Source organism: Helianthus annuus, chromosome 5 (assembly GCF_002127325.2).
Source record: "Helianthus annuus cultivar XRQ/B chromosome 5, HanXRQr2.0-SUNRISE, whole genome shotgun sequence".
NCBI lineage: Eukaryota > Viridiplantae > Streptophyta > Magnoliopsida > Asterales > Asteraceae > Helianthus > Helianthus annuus.
The window spans coordinates 166,519,182-166,537,470 of record NC_035437.2 but is presented as its reverse complement, the minus strand read 5'-3'; the positions used below and the strand labels follow the sequence as shown (position 1 = coordinate 166,537,470).

The window sequence follows — 18,289 nt, the reverse complement described above, 5'->3', positions numbered from 1 at the left end:
AATTGTTTTTGTTAAATTCTTGTTTGGTTATGAACATTGTCTAGTGCTGTAGATTCAGGAAAAGATTTTAGATGGTATTAGTCATCTTAATTATAGAGTAATTTCTTTGTGTATATATATATATATATGTTGTCCGGTATGATTGTAAGAGCTTTAACGGTACATTTGAATATATGTTTGATGTTTAAAAATAATCCAACCCGCCTTACATGTTCATTTCGTCGCTGCAATTACGAGGGACCATGTGGTCAATTCAGTTAAAAATGACATGGGAATATGGCATTATGAACTAAACTCCATCTTTTTTTCCATCATAATGTTTCCAGAGAAAACTGTTGATTGAATCCAATGAAGAAGTTGACATGGGTTGTTCTCTTTTCTTTCATCAGCTTTTTAGTTTCTCTCATTCTCCAATATTCTGCTCCAGATATTCATCCTGATTTTGATGAAAGAAATCTTGATTTTTCCTCTGAAAAAGGTGTGTTTTTAAGTTTTTGAAGAATGCAGATTCAATTCTGATCTTGTTGTTTTGCTCTTGTAATTTATAATCACTCATCTTTATTCCATTTTTTTAGTTTCAGGACAAGACGGCTCTCAGAGTTCATATGTAAAAGCTTGCTTGAGTAGGTATGAATCAGCATTGTATCGTAAAGAATCGCCACATAAACCTTCACCTTACCTCATTTCCAAATTACACCAATATGAAACACTTCACAAACGATGTGGACCATATACAGAATCCTACAACCGAACCATAAGAAAACTAGAGCCTGGTCACATGACCCATGAACATGAAACCTCGGATAACGAGTGCAAGTATCTTGTACGGATACCCTTTGATGGACTAGGAAACAGAATGCTGAGTCTAGCCTCAGCATTTCTTTATGCGCTTCTCACAGATCGTGTCCTTCTAGTCTATGACAATGAAGGTGACACTGCTGATCTCTTCTGTGAACCTTTTCCTGAAACAACATGGCTACTTCCACAAGATTTTCCCATCAGAAACCGACTTGACTACTTGAATCAGGAATCCCCAGAATGTTATGGTAACATGTTGAAGCATTCAGGAAACTCATCTTTTGTGTATCTACATTTGATATATACCTTTAATGATTACGACAAGCTTTTCTTTTGTGATCAAGATCAAATCTTTCTCCAAAATGTTTCTTGGGTAATCATGAAATCCCAATTTTATTTCGTCCCGTCTTTGTTTCTGATCAAATCATTTGAACAAGAACTAGCTACCCTCTTTCCAGAAAAAGAAACGGTTTTCCATTTCTTAGGTAGGTATTTGTTCTTCCCCTCAAATCCTGTCTGGGAACTTATAACCAGATACCATCGCACTTATCTAGAAAAATCAGATGAAAAAATCGGCATCCAGATCAGAATTTTTGACCCTAGATTCTTGGCTGCTGCTTTTAACTTCACTACATCTACACTTGAGGCTGTACCCGACACAATACTAGCTTGTGCCTACGACAATAACGTGCTACCCAGAATCAACCCAAACGGATCACTAGGAAGCGGGAAGTCTAAATCTGTTATGGTGACATCCCTAACTTCCAAGTATTATGAGATAATAAGAGATATGTATTGGGAACATTCGACGGTTAATGGTGATGTGATTGGAGTTTTTCAACCAAGTTCAGAAGGGGGTCAGAAAACCGGAAACAAGAAGCATGATAGGAAAGCATTGGCTGAAATTTACTTGTTGAGTTTGACTGATAAGCTTATTATTAGTCCCTGGTCAACCTTTGGTTATGTGGCTCAAGGTCTTGGTGGATTGAGGCCATGGATTTTACATATGCCTAAGAATGAAATAGTGCCGAATCCTCCTTGTACTCAAGCCATGTCCATGGAGCCTTGCTTCCAAAAACCTCCGTCTAATGGCTGCAAAATGAGAACCGGGGTTGATAGTACTGGTGCACTAGGTTCTTACATCAGACAGTGTGAGGACACGAGCCAGGGTATCAAACTAGTTGATCCCATGGCTAGTTGAACTTTTATTTACCCCGTTAATTTGCAGTTGTAAACTGTCATATCGAAAACTAAATATGGTTGGGAATCAAAAACAACTTCACATATCTGTCCATGGTTTTATTTATACTGCATTTGTTTCTTTTTAAAAGTAGATTGGGAAAATGTATATAAATGAACAAACATGCATAAAGAATCCTACATTGTAAATGCAGTCAGTATCCAAATATCCAAATATGGAGTACTTAACATCACGCATGATCCCTGGCTGGACGCTACAGAAGGGGTGTGCATGGGTCGGTTTGGTTCGGTTTGGTTCGGTTTTTACTATTAACCATAACCATAACCGCTAGTTCGGTTATGGAGTTTTGGTAACCATAACCATAACCAAACTTCGGTTACGGTTAATCGGTTATGAAGTCAGTTATGGTTCGGTTTTGGTTAATTTCGGTTAAGTAACAAAGCAAGGTTTGAAATAGGGTTGTGCACGATTTGAACTTAGCTTGAGCCTATTTTATAAGATAACGGAGACTAAACTTTTTGGTTAAACTACCGATTTAGGGTTCTTTTTAATAAGGTAATTCTCAAACAAAAACAATTATGGCCATAACACATTAGTTCTTTATCAAAATAAATGGCATCTACATCAAGATCAGTTTGTTATTAACATACTTTTATCTTAGTAAAAACCCTCTATATGGTTTTACACAAATCCATTATATAAAGTTAACATCACAAGTTCGGTTCGGTTTCGGTTATATCGGTTAACCAAAGCTTCATAACCATAATGTTGATGCACTTGTGTCTGTACTTTGTCTGTATTCGGTCACGATGTAAACGATGTCCTGATTAGTGTTGTAAGTTGACCAAGTCAACCATCCTCCGGTTTGACTTGGACAACAGTTGATAAATGTTGAAAGATGTTCTGTCTCGAAGGATAAGAGATCGAAGGATGATGTGGATCCTTCGATCTCATCGAAAGATATGCTTCGAATGATTAGACCTCGAAAGGTGATCTTTCGAGGTCCATGCTGATCCTTCGATTGTCTTGTCATCGATAGATGATCCTTCGGACCATCTATCGGATCCTTCGGACTGGACATCATGGGCTGGGTATAAATACCCATGCATTGTGTTGAGTTCATTAGAGAGACACTTAGACAGATTCACACACCGAAAGAGAGAGTCTTCTTGAGAGCATTCTGTCCGGAACTCACACACACACTTTGAGAGTTTACATGTTAGATTTGTAAACATTGTGCTTGTAACCGAAACCTTCATTTGCATTAATACAAGTTGTGTTAATCGGTGAACCCGTGTGTGTTGTGTTTGTACTTGCTTAATCTCGGTTTGCTTGCTAGCTTGGATTCCGCACTCGCTAGTGGGTTAGTATAACAAGGTTTGAGGTTCGTCATCCTCCGACAAGGGACCTACAAGTGGTATCAGAGCTTGGCTCTTTACCTTGTTTGAAACCGGGTTATTCAAGTTCTTGGTGTGTGTTTGAACACTTGGTTTAACACCCGTTTTTGTTGGTTTTTCTACACTATTAAACTGGAAAACGTGTTTTAAACTTACCGGGAGTGTTCATAAGTGGGTTGGGTAACTTAAAACTTGTTTTTAAGTGTCTTTGTGTTTTCCGGCAAAAATTCCGGTTAAAGCTCCGGTGACTGGTTTTAGGATAAGGTTTCCTTTTTGGGCAAATTATCTTTCAAAATCTTAGTTGGTGGGAAAGTTGTCAGCCTGCCATACTCTTTGCCGAAAGTTGACCTTACCTACCCATCACCTTTTTCACCAACCTGTCACATCAGCGTCAGTGTGTCAGACTCTCTCGAAAGATATCTTTCGACATCGAAAGATCATCTTTCAACCCATCCTTCGAAGTCTGAAACATATCCTTCGATAAAGGAATCTATTCGAAAGACAGTGTCCGAAAGATAGGGATTTAACTCGAAAGATAAGGATCTTTCAAAAGGGAATCCTTCGAGTTCTTGAATCTTTCGAAATTATTGTTCGAGATTCAACATTAATCTTTCGAGTACTGTTGATCCTTCGAACAATAGTTGATCTTTCGATTGTGGTCAGTTTATTGCTAACAAGTTTCTGTGATTTCAGATCTTTCGACCAGGATCCTTCGACTGGGTGATCTTTCGGAATTCTTACTTAGCATTTATTTTGCTTATTAATTAATCATGAATCCGAATTGGTGGAATCCGGCCCCCGACAGTGGTAAATATACAAGTTCAGGTGTCACTCCCTCATGGTGGGGCACACCGGCGCCAGACAGTGGAAAATACACGTCTACAAGTCTATCGCCTTCATGGGCCGAGTCTCCGGTTTCGACATCTTCTCAGGGAAATCAGTGGGCGTTAGTCTCGAATCAAACTCCTAGTATCCAAAGTATCTTACTGAGCGAAAGCGAAACAGGAAGTTTGAATCGACCTCCGAAGCTGATGCATTTAAATGAGTATCCGGGTTGGGCTGACAGATTCCGTACATATGTTCTGGGCCAGAATACAGAGCTGTGGATACGTTTCACCACAGATTTTGATCAAGCTATCGAAGTCGCCGCTTCAACAACTGCTAGCTTTGCCGATCTTCCAGAAGATCAAAAGAAAATATATGATCTGGAAAAGAAAGCCTACGCCATTCTTACTCAGGCGTTAAGCAAAGACATCTATCATCAATTTGTCAGCTTCAAGACTACAAAGAAGCTATGGGACGGTTTGAAAACCAGGGGAGTAGGAAATGAAGCAACACGTCAATTGCGTCATGATCTGCTCAAGAAAGAATTCGACTGTTTCACATGCCTAGATAAGGAGTCTTTGGGAGACATGACAAGTCGGTTTTATCATTTGCTTACTGAGCTGAATAATTTTGGTGTGACGACAACTCAAGCAGAAGTGGTGAAAAAGTTTGCTGATGCTTTGCCTCCCCAATGGAGTAGTTTCTTGGAAATCCTGAAGTATAACGGAGTGTTGAAAACTACAAATATCAACGACTTCGTGCAGCTTCTGGAAAACAAGGATCAGGAGGAAACGTTAAAGGCGAAGAGAGTTCCATTGCCACAAAATCCTGAAATGTATTGTGGAACTTCCAATACTTCGTCTGCAAGAACAGGTCCACATACTCCTTTGCAAACAGCGTTTGTCACTAGCACGGATATGTATGGCAATCCGGTGCAAGTTCCTGTAAAGCCACCTCCTACCACGGATATGTATGGAAATCCAATACAACCACCACCTCCTCCTCCTCCTGCTCAAACACAACGTGCATGTTATGGAGGAACATCATCTGCTGGTCAACAATCAAAGACAGGTACCGTACAGCTTGACACGTCAAGTTTCTCTAAAATCAGTGTAGAAGTAGCTAAGGAACACATGGAGCTGCTTAACACTGTAGTGAGCGCGTACTGTGGGTTGATAGAAGGTCAGATTGGCAACATTAATCTGACACAAGAAGATTACAGGCAGATTGATAAAGAGGAGATGGACTTGATGGACATCAAGTGGGCCTTTGCGAGTGCTGTGAGAAGAGCAAAGGATTGGATGGAAAGTACTGGCAGAACCAGCTTGGAAAGTAAGCGAGACACCAAGTATGGGTTCGATAAGCAGGCCGTTAAGTGCTTCAACTGTGGTGAAAGGGGTCACTTTAAGAGGGAGTGCACAAAGCCAGCTCAGCACGGGAATCAAAACCCCTTCAGAAACCAAGGCAACCAGCAGAACAGAAACAATGATCGTACATTGGTGCCTGTCAACAACCAAACCAACCGAGCACTTGCAGTTCAGGTGGATGAAGGTTGTGACTGGTCAATCCAGTTGGGTGGTGATGCTCCCGATGGAACAGCATGTTTTGCTCAGGTTGTGAAGGAGCTAGTTCACACCAGTGGTGGAGAATCTTCTGCCAGTGGTGGTGAATCGTCTGAAGATGAAGACTCTTCTGGGTACAGCAGGAGTGTCGATGAAGAATCATCAAATTCTGGTGATGATCATGTGGGTGAGACATCTAATGTTTCGGATGATGCTGACTTTGATGAACTTTTGGAGGAAGCTGCAGCAGAAACTCAAAGAAGATCTATTCTGGTGGATCAAGCTGCTTATACTTCGTCTTCTCTCCATTCAGCCTTTATGGCTAATGTCGACGGTTCATCAAGTCAGGTATGTGTCGATGAACCCACTGCTGTTAATTGTGATGAATGTACTAGGCTGCATGCTAGATGTGCTGAAATGGAGAAAAGTATGTCTGAGTTGCAAGGCAAACATGATGCTTTACAAGCTAGTTTGTTTGACTTGCAAGACAAACATACTACTGTGAATGAGAACTTGAGTGACTTGCAAAGTAAGCATGACGCTTTGCAAGAAAAGTATGATGTGACATTCATCCACAATCAGAAGTTGACTGTGGATCTCTCAAAATGCACAGAAGCCAACATGTTTTATGAAAACCAAGAAAAAGAATTTAAGTCAGTAATTGAAACATTAAAGAAAGATAAAACTGAACTGACTAAAATGGTTTCAAGAAAACAAACCGATATTAATTTGTATATATCTCGCCTTGAGATTATGCAAAAAGAGATGGCTTGTGTGAAAACCGAAAGTGATGCGATCCAACTCAAGCTAGACAGTTATTTGAGCTCTAGCTATGTGTTAGATCACATCATTGATGTTCAAAAGGAAAAGAGAGATGTCACATGCATAGGCTACAAGAAGTGTCCACCACCAGTGAGACATAATTATGATGCCATGCCTGATGAAGAGGACAGGGTGTTCTTTGAGCCATCTGTGCCTCTAGATGTTAAGGAGTTTGCTGCAGGACTCGGATACCAAAAGGAAGTATCCTCAGATTCAGATGTGTCAGCAGATACATTTGTAAGTGCTGAACAGAATCAAGATCCTCCAGTTGTGATTGAGGATGCTGATTCTTCTGATGATGAATCTGATGATACTGTCCCAGCAAAGTCTGATGCGGTGGCCAAAAATGAGGACATACCTCTTGAGAATCACATTCTATGTGATCCCCCTGTACAACCCGTTAAGACTGTTGCAACTGAGTCCTCATCTGCAGAAGAGCCGGAGAGTGTGAATTTGCTGTACACTCTAGTTGGTGATGATAAAATTTACTCAGACAAAGATTTTCCCATTAAGAATGTTAATCAATCCTTAATCTGCAAAGTCTTTGAAAATTCGACAAGTAAGTTTTTGGGAAAGACAGGACCACGTGTTACAGTTACACAGTGTCCTCCTATTCCAAAGGCTGAAATTCGAAAACAATTTGGCAACAAGAAATTACCAACAGTGCCAAAACAGCAAAATCATACCAAGCCCAAAGAAAAATCACCGGCTCAAGTCCAAAAGAAGCCGAACCAAAAGAAGAAGAAAAATGTTAACTTTGTGAAATCGACGGGAACAGACAAAATTGAAAAGTTTGAAAATCAATCTAACTTAGATTTTGTCAAGAAAACTATTGTCGAGAAAAGAAATGAACCAAGCAGTTCAAAGCCTAGTACCTCGGGTTCACAAAGTTCAACATCATCGGCTAAGCGATCACATGATACTTCGGGGTTTGTAGAACGAAGATCATGTTTTGAATGTGGAACCATTGGACATATTATTCGTAATTGTCCATATCTTCATAAGCAAAAAGAAAAGGTTGATGATCCCCGTGGCAAGACTGACCGTAAGCCATCTGTTTCCACAAAACAAGATCCCCGACTTGTAAAAGAAAGGGAAAAGAAACAGAAACGCCAACAGGTCAAGAAGATTGAAAAAGCAATTAAAACTGATGTGGTTCAAAAACAATCTGTTGTTGTAAAACCAGAAAATTTCAAAACTTCAAACAATCAAGAAGTTAAAATTTTAAAGAAAGACACTGGTAAAACAAAACAGACATGGAAACCTAAATCGGTTACTGAATCAGGGGGACCATCACAATTCACCAACCATCAAAGACAAGAAGTTATTGTCATTGATGAAAATGGAAGACCCAAGACCACAATGGCTTGGGTCCCCATCTCCAACTAATTCATTTGAGTTCATGTACAGGGTGTTCCAGGAGGAACTGTCAGTAGTCATTGGATTGTTGATAGTGGAGCATCCAGGCACATGACAGGCGACATGAAGCTTCTCTACGACATTAAATCTATTAGAGGAGGTTATGTTGCTTTTGCTGGAGATAAAGGTGGATACATTACGGGTGAAGGAATGATATCCAACGGGATTGTCAGCTTTGACAAGATCAATTTTGTGCAACAACTTGATCACAATCTTCTTAGTGTTTCTCAAATTTGTGACAAGCAATTTTCAGTACACTTTGATGCTAATGGATGTTATGTGCTGAAGCCCGGCTTCAAAATTCCAAAAGAATGGATTCTCTTGTCGGCTCCAAGAATAAATGATTTGTACGTTCTTGACATGAGCCAAGCTATTACTACGTCTGCACAAGCAACTTGTTTCATTTCAAAAGCCACAGAAAAAGACACTATCTCTTGGCACAGACGAATGGGTCACATTCACTTACGCAAAATGAATCATTTGGTATCAAATGAGTTGGTGAATGGTGTTCCCCTCAAAAATTTCCATCTTCAAGACGTCTGTGTTTCGTGCCAGAAAGGAAAGCAAACAAAGAAGAAGCACCCTACAAAGAAGATCAACACGGTGGCAGTTCCTCTTGAACGCTTGCACATGGATTTGTTCGGTCCTGTCAAGCACAAGAGTATTCGAGGTGATCAATACTGCCTTGTGGTTACTGATGATTATTCAAGATTTTCTTGGGTTGCGTTCATGGCACACAAGAGTGAAACCTTTGGCATTATCAAAAACTTGATCATTCAGATTGAGAATTTGTATAAGTTGAAGGTTAGGCGGATACGTAGCGACAATGGTACTGAATTTAAAAATCATTCCATGACGGAGTTCTGCACTTCAAAGGGTATTCTTCATGAGTTTAGTGCAGCTTATACTCCTCAACAGAATGGTGTCGCTGAACGTAAGAACCGCACATTGATCGAGACTGCTAGGACAATGTTGGTAGAGTCGCAGCTACCCATTCCATTCTGGACTGAAGCTGTGGCCTCTGCATGTTATACGTTGAACAGAGTTCTTACAGTCAAAAGGCACAACAAGACCTGCTTTGAGCTTCTTCAGAAACGGAAACCAGATTTGTCTTATCTAGAACCGTTTGGAGCTCCATGCACAATCATCGATCCTAATGGAAAGTTTGGGGCAAAAGCAATTGATGGATACTTTCTTGGGTATGCCACCCCTAACTTACGAGTCTGGAATCTAGAGACTAAAAGGGTCGAGGAATGGTCTGAGGTCAGAGTACAACGGCACACTTTGCCAGTCAAAAATCCGGGTCAACCTTGGATGTTTGAGTACGATGACTTCTTCAATTCGATCAATGTTGAAGCCGTTGAAGAAAATGCTGCGGCTAGGATGTTTTTCGAGAGTGACAATGCAACAGTTTCACCGGTGGTTCGTCCAATTCTTGTTAATCAAGAACCATCTTCTTCGGTGAACAACAATACTCTCAACAATGAGGATTTTCATGATGCAAACGAATTGAACGAATCTTCAGAGGATGATGAATTTCTAGATGCAGATCAAGAAGCCCCAACAACAGCAGTTCATGGTACTTCAGAGGGTACTCCTCCAGTAGATGCCCATAGAACAGCTGAGGCTACTGCATCATCCTCTTCGTCAATTCCGGGCCTTGAATTGGTTGTTGATCTTAATCTTAACAACCTGGGTATAAATGTTCCAGTTCCAGATAATCCAGAAACAAGGATTCATAATACCCATCCTCAACAAAACATCATTGGAAATGTGCAAAGTGGCGTTCAAACAAGAAACATGTTGCGAAATAACAACAATGCAGGCTTGTATGCAGCTATTCGAGAATCCGGGCAACAAAACGATTGGTCTTTCGCGTGTTATGTCTCACAGGAAGAACCAAGAACGTGGAAAGAAGCCTTGAAAGATAACGCTTGGGTTGAAGCAATGCAGGAAGAACTGCAACAATTCCAGAAGCTGGGTGTCTGGAAACTCGTAGAGAAACCTGCTGGATACAAGAAGATTGGTACCCGTTGGGTCTTCAAATGCAAAAAGGATGACCGCGGAGTTATTATCCGAAACAAGGCTCGTTTAGTCGTTCAAGGTTTTCGTCAGATTGAAGGGATCAACTACAACGAAGTATATGCACCAGTGGCACGTCTCGAAGCAATTCGAATCTTTCTAGCCTATGCGTCTTTCAAAGGATTCAAGGTTTATCAGATGGACGTGAAAAGTGCATTCTTACATGGTGTGGTTGAAGAAGAGGTATACGTCGAACAGCCTCCAGGTTTTGAAGATCCTATCCATCCCGATCGGGTTTGGTTGCTCAACAAAGCTCTTTATGGTCTTCATCAAGCACCGCGAGCTTGGTATGCAACCTTATCTCACTATCTGCTGGAGAACGGTTTTCGAAGAGGTCTTATCGACTGTACTCTTTTCATCAAAGAACAAGATGGAGATCTTCTTCTGGTACAGGTATACGTTGATGATATTATTTTTGGTTCTACTAATGATGTCTTGTGTAGGGAATTCGAGCGCATTATGCAGGATAAATTCGAGATGAGTGCTATGGGGGAAATGACCTTCTTCTTGGGCCTACAAGTACAACAAACAGAGTCTGGGATATTCATCCATCAGACTAAATATGTTGGTGACATCTTGAGCCGGTTCCAGATGTCAGATGCAACGCCCATTGGTACCCCATTGCCAACAAATCACGGAATTACTCCAGATTTGAAGGGAGAAGCTGTTAGTCCCTCAATCTATCGCGCAATGATCGGATCTCTTATGTACCTCACAGCATCAAGGCCAGACATAATGTACCCAACGTGCCTGCTTGCCAGATATCAAGTTAACCCGAAGGCCTCTCATCTTGCAGCTGTTAAAAGGATTTTTCGTTATTTGAAGGCGTACCCTGACACCGGTCTGTGGTACCCTAGGGATAATAACTTTGAATTGGTAGCTTTCAGTGATTCTGATTTTGGCGGATGCAAAATCGACGGGAAATCCACAACGGCTGGATGTCAGTTCTTAGGAAATCGCCTAGTCACATGGCAGTGCAAGAAGCAGACGTGTGTCGCTACATCAACATGCGAAGCTGAATACATTGCTGCCTCAAGTTGTTGCTCCCAAGTTCTTTGGATCCAACAACAAATGCGGGACTACGGTTTTGAATTCCTAACTACTCCTATTTACGTTGATAATTCTGCTGCTTTAGATATCACTAGAAATCCTGTGCAGCACTCAAAGACCAAACACATCGAAATCAAATATCACTTCATACGTGATTGCTTTGAGAAAAGGCTAATCGATGTTGTTAAGGTCCACACCGATGACCAACGTGCCGACTTATTTACCAAAGCATTTGACAAATCAAGATTTGACTTTTTATTATTGGTAAACGGCATTAAGGTCAAGCAAGAGTAAAACCAACATCGGAAAATCATTTTTGTAAATATCTTTGTGTCTTTTAAATTTTTCTTAGTTTATTGATTTTAGGGGGAGTAAATCCAAAAATCAGAAAATCCAAAAACATCGAAAAATTTCAAAAACACAAAAACAATAGAAAAACAAAAATGAGTTTCCTGGCGAGCAAAAGAGAAAATCATAGTACATCAGTGGTTAATCCAAACCTCTTTAAACCTTAAATGAAAAACGATAAGCAGCTCTATATAAGATGGATCGGTAGGCTCACAATCATTTTAAAGTGTGCAGGGTGATATAAACTTAAATCGACTGAAGACCAGGTGGGAACCATTCATTGGCATATGGTCTTAGTACCGAAATTTCGTTTGATAGATTGCCGAGGTTCTGAGATATTCGGTCTTTATGCTGCTTATCATCTGGGTATCATGGTTGTATCTTTTACCGAAAAATAACGGGGACGCAAGTCTAGATCTTCCATGATACTATACATACGTATACATATTACATACTGCATTCGACCTCAATAAGTGATAAACAATCACATGTCCATATCAAATAAGTGATAAAATATCACATTTATCCGGGTGTCAAGTTCGTCTCTCTGCTGTACGGAAGTACTGACCTGTTCACGGACTTGCACCTGTGTCCTCATGCATATGAAAATCAAGTTCCTCATCAATAAGTGATTATATCACACAGGACTTGTTTTCAAATCAAAATAAGTGAGTATCTCACATCATATACGGTCAAACAGATGATAATCGGTATACTCACCGGTAAGATGAATTCTCGTGCATACCTTGATACGGGAATGTGTCGTGATGTGGATGAACACCGGTCGGTAAGTATAAATCATACCTTAACGTATTCCCTCGCCATGATTACATCTGATAAGTTGAGCTTAAGTGGAAAACAATACCGATAATTGTTATAGGATGCTTATCTTAATGTTAACTAACTGAACAACAAGAGTGTTTTGGCATGACCGTACACTGATATGATTCTCTTACCCTCGAAACTCGCAAAAAGAATGTTTGTATATATTTATTTATTTACTGCTTAACCTTTATTGTTTTCTTTTAAACAGTTTCGTCGTTTGGTGCATATCAGCACGACATTAGCGGTGATGTCGTTTGATAACACTCAAAGGATTTTAAATTGTTGTTTTCTTTTAATTTCAAAAATACCAAAAAGATTTTAGGTGTGTTTTAATATAAACTTTATAAAAGCCGAAAAGATTTTATTTCTACTTTATTTTCGATTGTACGATGTTGGAGCTCTAGTCTTCGTTACCTGAAACCTGAACGAAATCCGAACTGACTAAATCTTCATAAACGGTCAAAATTTGCATGTTTGAAAGTTAAAGACTAAAATTTGACTAAAATTTGACAAATTTATTAAACTTTCAAACTGTCGGACGGTGTTTGATTGTGACATGGTCATTCGTGTGTCATTTGTTTATACTATATTCCAAGCAGTTGTTCTCATTACGCGTTTAGATTTCTTGCATGTGCAGATTCTAAAAGCTAGGAGAACATGGTCGATGACAAGCCTTGGAATGAAGACACGACGAGAAGGCGCTCAAAAGATGAAGATGATCGAGTTGCCGCTGGCCATCATCAACACCACAAGGATCTCACTTCATAAAGATAAAGTCTTTTCACGAGCATAACTCAAGGGGGAGCTTATGTTAAGGGGGAGTTTGTCAACACACTTCCTACATGATACGGGTAGTTTGTTGATACACTGTCTGCTTTCAAGACGTGAAGACTTTGAAGATCCTCCAACAATGAAGACTTGAAAGGACATCAGAGTTTTGGGAACTCGAAGACCAAAGACCGTCGAAGTTCGAGACGAGTCTACAATTATAGAAGATAAAGACAAAGCTACAGCCAAGGGGGAGTTTGTTGATGCACTTGTGTCTGTACTTTGTCTGTATTCGGTCACGATGTAAACGATGTCCTGATTAGTGTTGTAAGTTGACCAAGTCAACCATCCTCCGGTTTGACTTGGACAACAGTTGATAAATGTTGAAAGATGTTCTGTCTCGAAGGATAAGAGATCGAAGGATGATGTGGATCCTTCGATCTCATCGAAAGATATGCTTCGAATGATTAGACCTCGAAAGGTGATCTTTCGAGGTCCATGCTGATCCTTCGATTGTCTTGTCATCGATAGATGATCCTTCGGACCATCTATCGGATCCTTCGGACTGGACATCATGGGCTGGGTATAAATACCCATGCATTGTGTTGAGTTCATTAGAGAGACACTTAGACAGATTCACACACCGAAAGAGAGAGTCTTCTTGAGAGCATTCTGTCCGGAACTCACACACACACTTTGAGAGTTTACATGTTAGATTTGTAAACATTGTGCTTGTAACCGAAACCTTCATTTGCATTAATACAAGTTGTGTTAATCGGTGAACCCGTGTGTGTTGTGTTTGTACTTGCTTAATCTCGGTTTGCTTGCTAGCTTGGATTCCGCACTCGCTAGTGGGTTAGTATAACAAGGTTTGAGGTTCGTCATCCTCTGACAAGGGACCTACACATAACCATAACCATAACCGATTGAGCGGTTATACAAAGTTTCATAACCATAACCATTGGTTATATTGGTTATCGGTTATTAGTGGTTCGGTTATGTCGGTTATGGTTCGGTTATCGGTTATGGTGGTTAATTTGCTCACCCCTAAGACGAGCTATAGTTGATCTTGAAGTCAATACTTTAATAGGTCATATTGATCAATGTTTGGGGTGTCATAGCGTATAGTGGCGAAGCTTGAGATTTCCGACTAGGGGGATGGAAGTCACCGGATCTAAAAATTTCTATAAAACCGGGGGGTCGAAAACATATATACCCAATAATTTCTATACGAAAACTACATACTCTCCACTACGGAGCTCCCGCAGTCCCGCCCCTTAAAAGCTTCGCCCATGATAGCGTATATCAACCCTTGGCATGCTTGCAGGATTGGTTCAATACACTTATGTGAGTCTCCTGCAGTGGAGATCATAAGGTCCTTAACTTCAAACCTGTCTCAACATGGTATGTTCTGAAGGGTTAATCTTGATAAAGTTAGTTTCGGGTTTCTCATTAGTGTTTATTAGTTATGTTTATCAGTGTGTTTAAGGTTGCTTAGTTTTAGGAGTCTAAAGCTTTGTTTAATTTGTTTCCTAGTTAGAATCGGTTATGGTTCCTTGTTGTCCATGTATTGGGTCTAGTATAAATAGGGGTTATTGTATTGAGTTTTATCTGTGGTTTTTGATCATTATGATAGAAAAGAGTCAAGTGTGGGAGTTGGGTCAAAAAACCCGAGTGTTATTGTGTGTGCTCGATCCAATTATTCGAACATGTCAGAACAATTACATATCACCTAAATCAATTCGAGATCCATCCCCTTTTCACTCATATGTCTTGGTAGAAGCCATGAATGCTGAACAGGGGAGTCAATATCTCTCTTGAGATGACATGTTGAAGCTTTGTCCAACATTTTTTCTTGTTATCGGGTTGTCCTCAAAGTGGGTATCTTTGCCTGTAAACTCGATATGTTGGGTCCTGCCCCCTGTGCAGCTCCCCACTGTCTTTGTGGGATTCTGATGCTCGGTTTTGGAGATGCAAATTTTTTGGCCTGACTGCCTTTTGGAAGAAGTTACTTGGGAAAATGACACAGTTACCTTCTTTTCCCTTTGAGGAAAACTCGTTTTACCGGATTATAAATAGTTTATAAATAGGTGTTTCAGATTTATGTTGACAGGGTTATAAGTTTAAGTGTATTTATTATGTATTTATGTAATTAGAAGGGTTGAACTAGTAATTAGTATGAATTGGTATAATAGAACCGATGCGTTGATTCAAGATGATGTCATTCCAGCATGTATATATGTACATTGAACAAGCCAAGGATCATTCAGATTGATTCTTTGCAAATTATGATTCAATAAAGTTTATTATTTTGATTCTCAAGTCATGTTCTTAATCTGTGATCTTGGGCTACATTAGAGATAAACACGGGATGGTTTCCATTAGCATGCATGGTTTATAATACAAATTGTAGTTTGAGGTGTAAAGTTTATTACCCCGTTTTCTTGTAGTGTGTTTCTGTAGAACTTTGAGAAAGAGTGAAGGAACTTTTACAGATATTTTTGTAGGAAACGAATTGCCTCTAATTATAAAGGTGAAAAGTTAGACATTTTTCTAGTATATCTCATAGTATTGGTGCCAATCCAAACCGACACAACCGTTTTGTGATGTCTATTTAAAACTACCATATAACCGTCACACACTAATCCTAGATAATAATAAATATAAGTACGAATGTTACACAACAGTTAGAGCTTATAAGTCTTAACCCACCCCCTTAAACCTAATTATTGTTTAAAGGTGGTGGCAGTAATGTCTTCTTAGCTTCATAGACGGCTTGAGTGGCCCTTTCAAAGTTGAACGTCTTCCTTTAGCATCCCTCCAAGTTGAACCCATGAATAGCGCATAATTATGAAGATCCGATGATGAAAGAACCGTTGGAAGGTACACCGGAATGTATCATGAATTTGTGTACTATTATCTTAACACACAATTGTATTAAGACTGCTTTAATATAATAAACCAACAAGGTGGATTTAAAAATAAATAACAAAATAAATAACTAAATCCATACATGAGGTGTGCAAAGGAGATTAGCGCAAGCTTCAAGTTAGTAAAAACGCCACCACAAGGTGTCGTAACCAAAAAACGATTTACTGGGGGTGATGACCAAACAAGTCTTCTATGGTTCGAAACAAATGAAATGCTTGTTGAGATTATTTTGAACATGATGACCTCAATACATCATATGAAGCCTCGAATTGAATATATATTGGGAGCAAGTTCAAACAATTGAACTTAGTTTAGGCACATTCCAACAATGAATACATGTATTGACAAGGAAATTTTGACATGATTACAACAATAGGCACATTCCAACAATGAATATATGTATTGACAAGGAAATTTTGACATGATTACAACGAAAAACCATGTATGTAACTTGAAAAGAAGAGGAGTTTCAAGAAAACCGTTGACTCGGTATCAAAGAGTCAATACTTACAATAATGCAGGTCATCCAGATCACAAAGCGATACTTAGATATAGCGAAATAATATTTGAACTTTTGATAAAACAACCATTCGAAGTGAAGTCCCCGATGGTCTCCACGAATTAAGCCAACCACATGCGTAACAAACAATGCATGTGTAACGTATGAATTTATCAAGTGTCACGGCCCCCGATCCGGTTTGACCCGTTTCCGGAGCCGCGGGACAGAAACCCCGTGATATTTGTTTAATTGAGTTTAGCAGCGGAAATTTAACATCAGGATCGTTGTAAAGCTAAAACTTTTCCCCGATTATTTGTATTTCACATTTCGGGATAAAACCCCGAGAATTTACAATACATAAGTTTAGTGATAAATTTCTTATTTCAAAACATCTTTATTTATTTTATATCGAGCCACTATTTTAAGCTTGAAATGCTCCTCAGCACTTTTCCTGATTTACAGCAGATCACCTGAAACATGTTTGAAAAAGATTTTGTCAGCGGGGAAATACTGAGTGAATCATTCATTTTATGAAAACGATAGATTTGTTATAATTTACAGTATTAAGGGTTTTTACATATGTTTATTATCAACCAATATTCAAGAATAGGTATTTGTCACAGACCAGCTCTGTGACTGTGGTCATATCACCATTGGCTGTCCCAATGAGTGACGTATGTCACATTTAGGCTCGCCCACCTAATGTGAAGGAAACAATAATAACAATATTGTGCACAATACCCCACATACCGGCTGTAATTTGGTGATTACATAAACTTAATCACTGTAATCATAACTCTGGAAAAAATGATTTGGAGTATTGTAAAACATTTGATAAAAAGAGAATGACTCACATTGCAGATTTAGTACTGACAGAATATGATTTTATCCCTGTTAACCTAATTTCACAATAATGCACACAAAACAGGGTTAGTGATCAATACAGCAGTTACGATAACTCACGAGATCAAATTCTCACAATGAATGACAAAGTGCAATACTTCAACTCATTTATCAAAATGACAAACGACAAAGTATAATACTTCAACTCATTTATCGAATTATCGACAAACGACAAAGCATAATGCTTCAACTCATTTATCGAATTATCAACAAACGACAAAGCATAACCCAATGTGGGCGGCACTTAGACATTCTTTGGATATATTGATCCCGGAAAATGAATCGTAATAGCGATCGAGTAATTACCCTGTTCTGCGGCAGCGATTCGATATTAGTGGGTGTGTGAACGGTTTCTGCTATAAATCAGTGTATAATTCGAGTTTTAACGTCGAACTTCCAGCAAAATTCAAGTGCCACTGCCTACTATTTATACCTGGATTTTGTCCTCCCTCGCGCCACGCGAAAGAGATAGGTGTACCCGTCGCGTGGCGCGACGGGTCTAGTTTCTAGCCTAGGTTTGTTTCGTGTCCAGTAGCTTTGCTGAGTAATTTGAACGAATTAATTTCAATTCTACAGCAAAATTTAGATGATAAACGTCCACTAGGGTTTAACCCCCCTGAGTTTTAGGGGCCCTGATCCTGATTCCGATCGTTATGGAAATTTTAGGGTTTATGCGGAATTACTTGGGTTTCTCAATTAGGGTTTCCTTATTGACTAATTATCATTTTAATTATGAATTTTAAATAAGAGTTGTCACATCCTCCCCACCTTAAGAAAAATCTCGTCCTCGAGATTTACTGAAATAGATGGGGATACTTGCGTTTCATCTCGGATTCCAGTTCCCAAGTGTATTCCGGTC

The 18,289-nt window shown here is 39.4% G+C and overlaps 1 protein-coding gene across 1 annotated transcript; it reads left to right on the top strand.

The window, feature by feature from the left end:
* The first annotated feature begins 348 nt into the window (after positions 1–348).
* On the top strand, positions 349–2,051 carry LOC110943866 (galactoside 2-alpha-L-fucosyltransferase). Its single transcript, XM_022185597.1, has 2 exons — positions 349–478; positions 576–2,051. The coding sequence occupies exons 1-2, from the start codon at positions 349–351 to the stop codon at positions 1,997–1,999; spliced, it is 1,554 nt and encodes a 517-aa protein (XP_022041289.1). The 3' UTR covers positions 2,000–2,051.
* Positions 2,052–18,289: the final 16,238 nt, after the last annotated feature.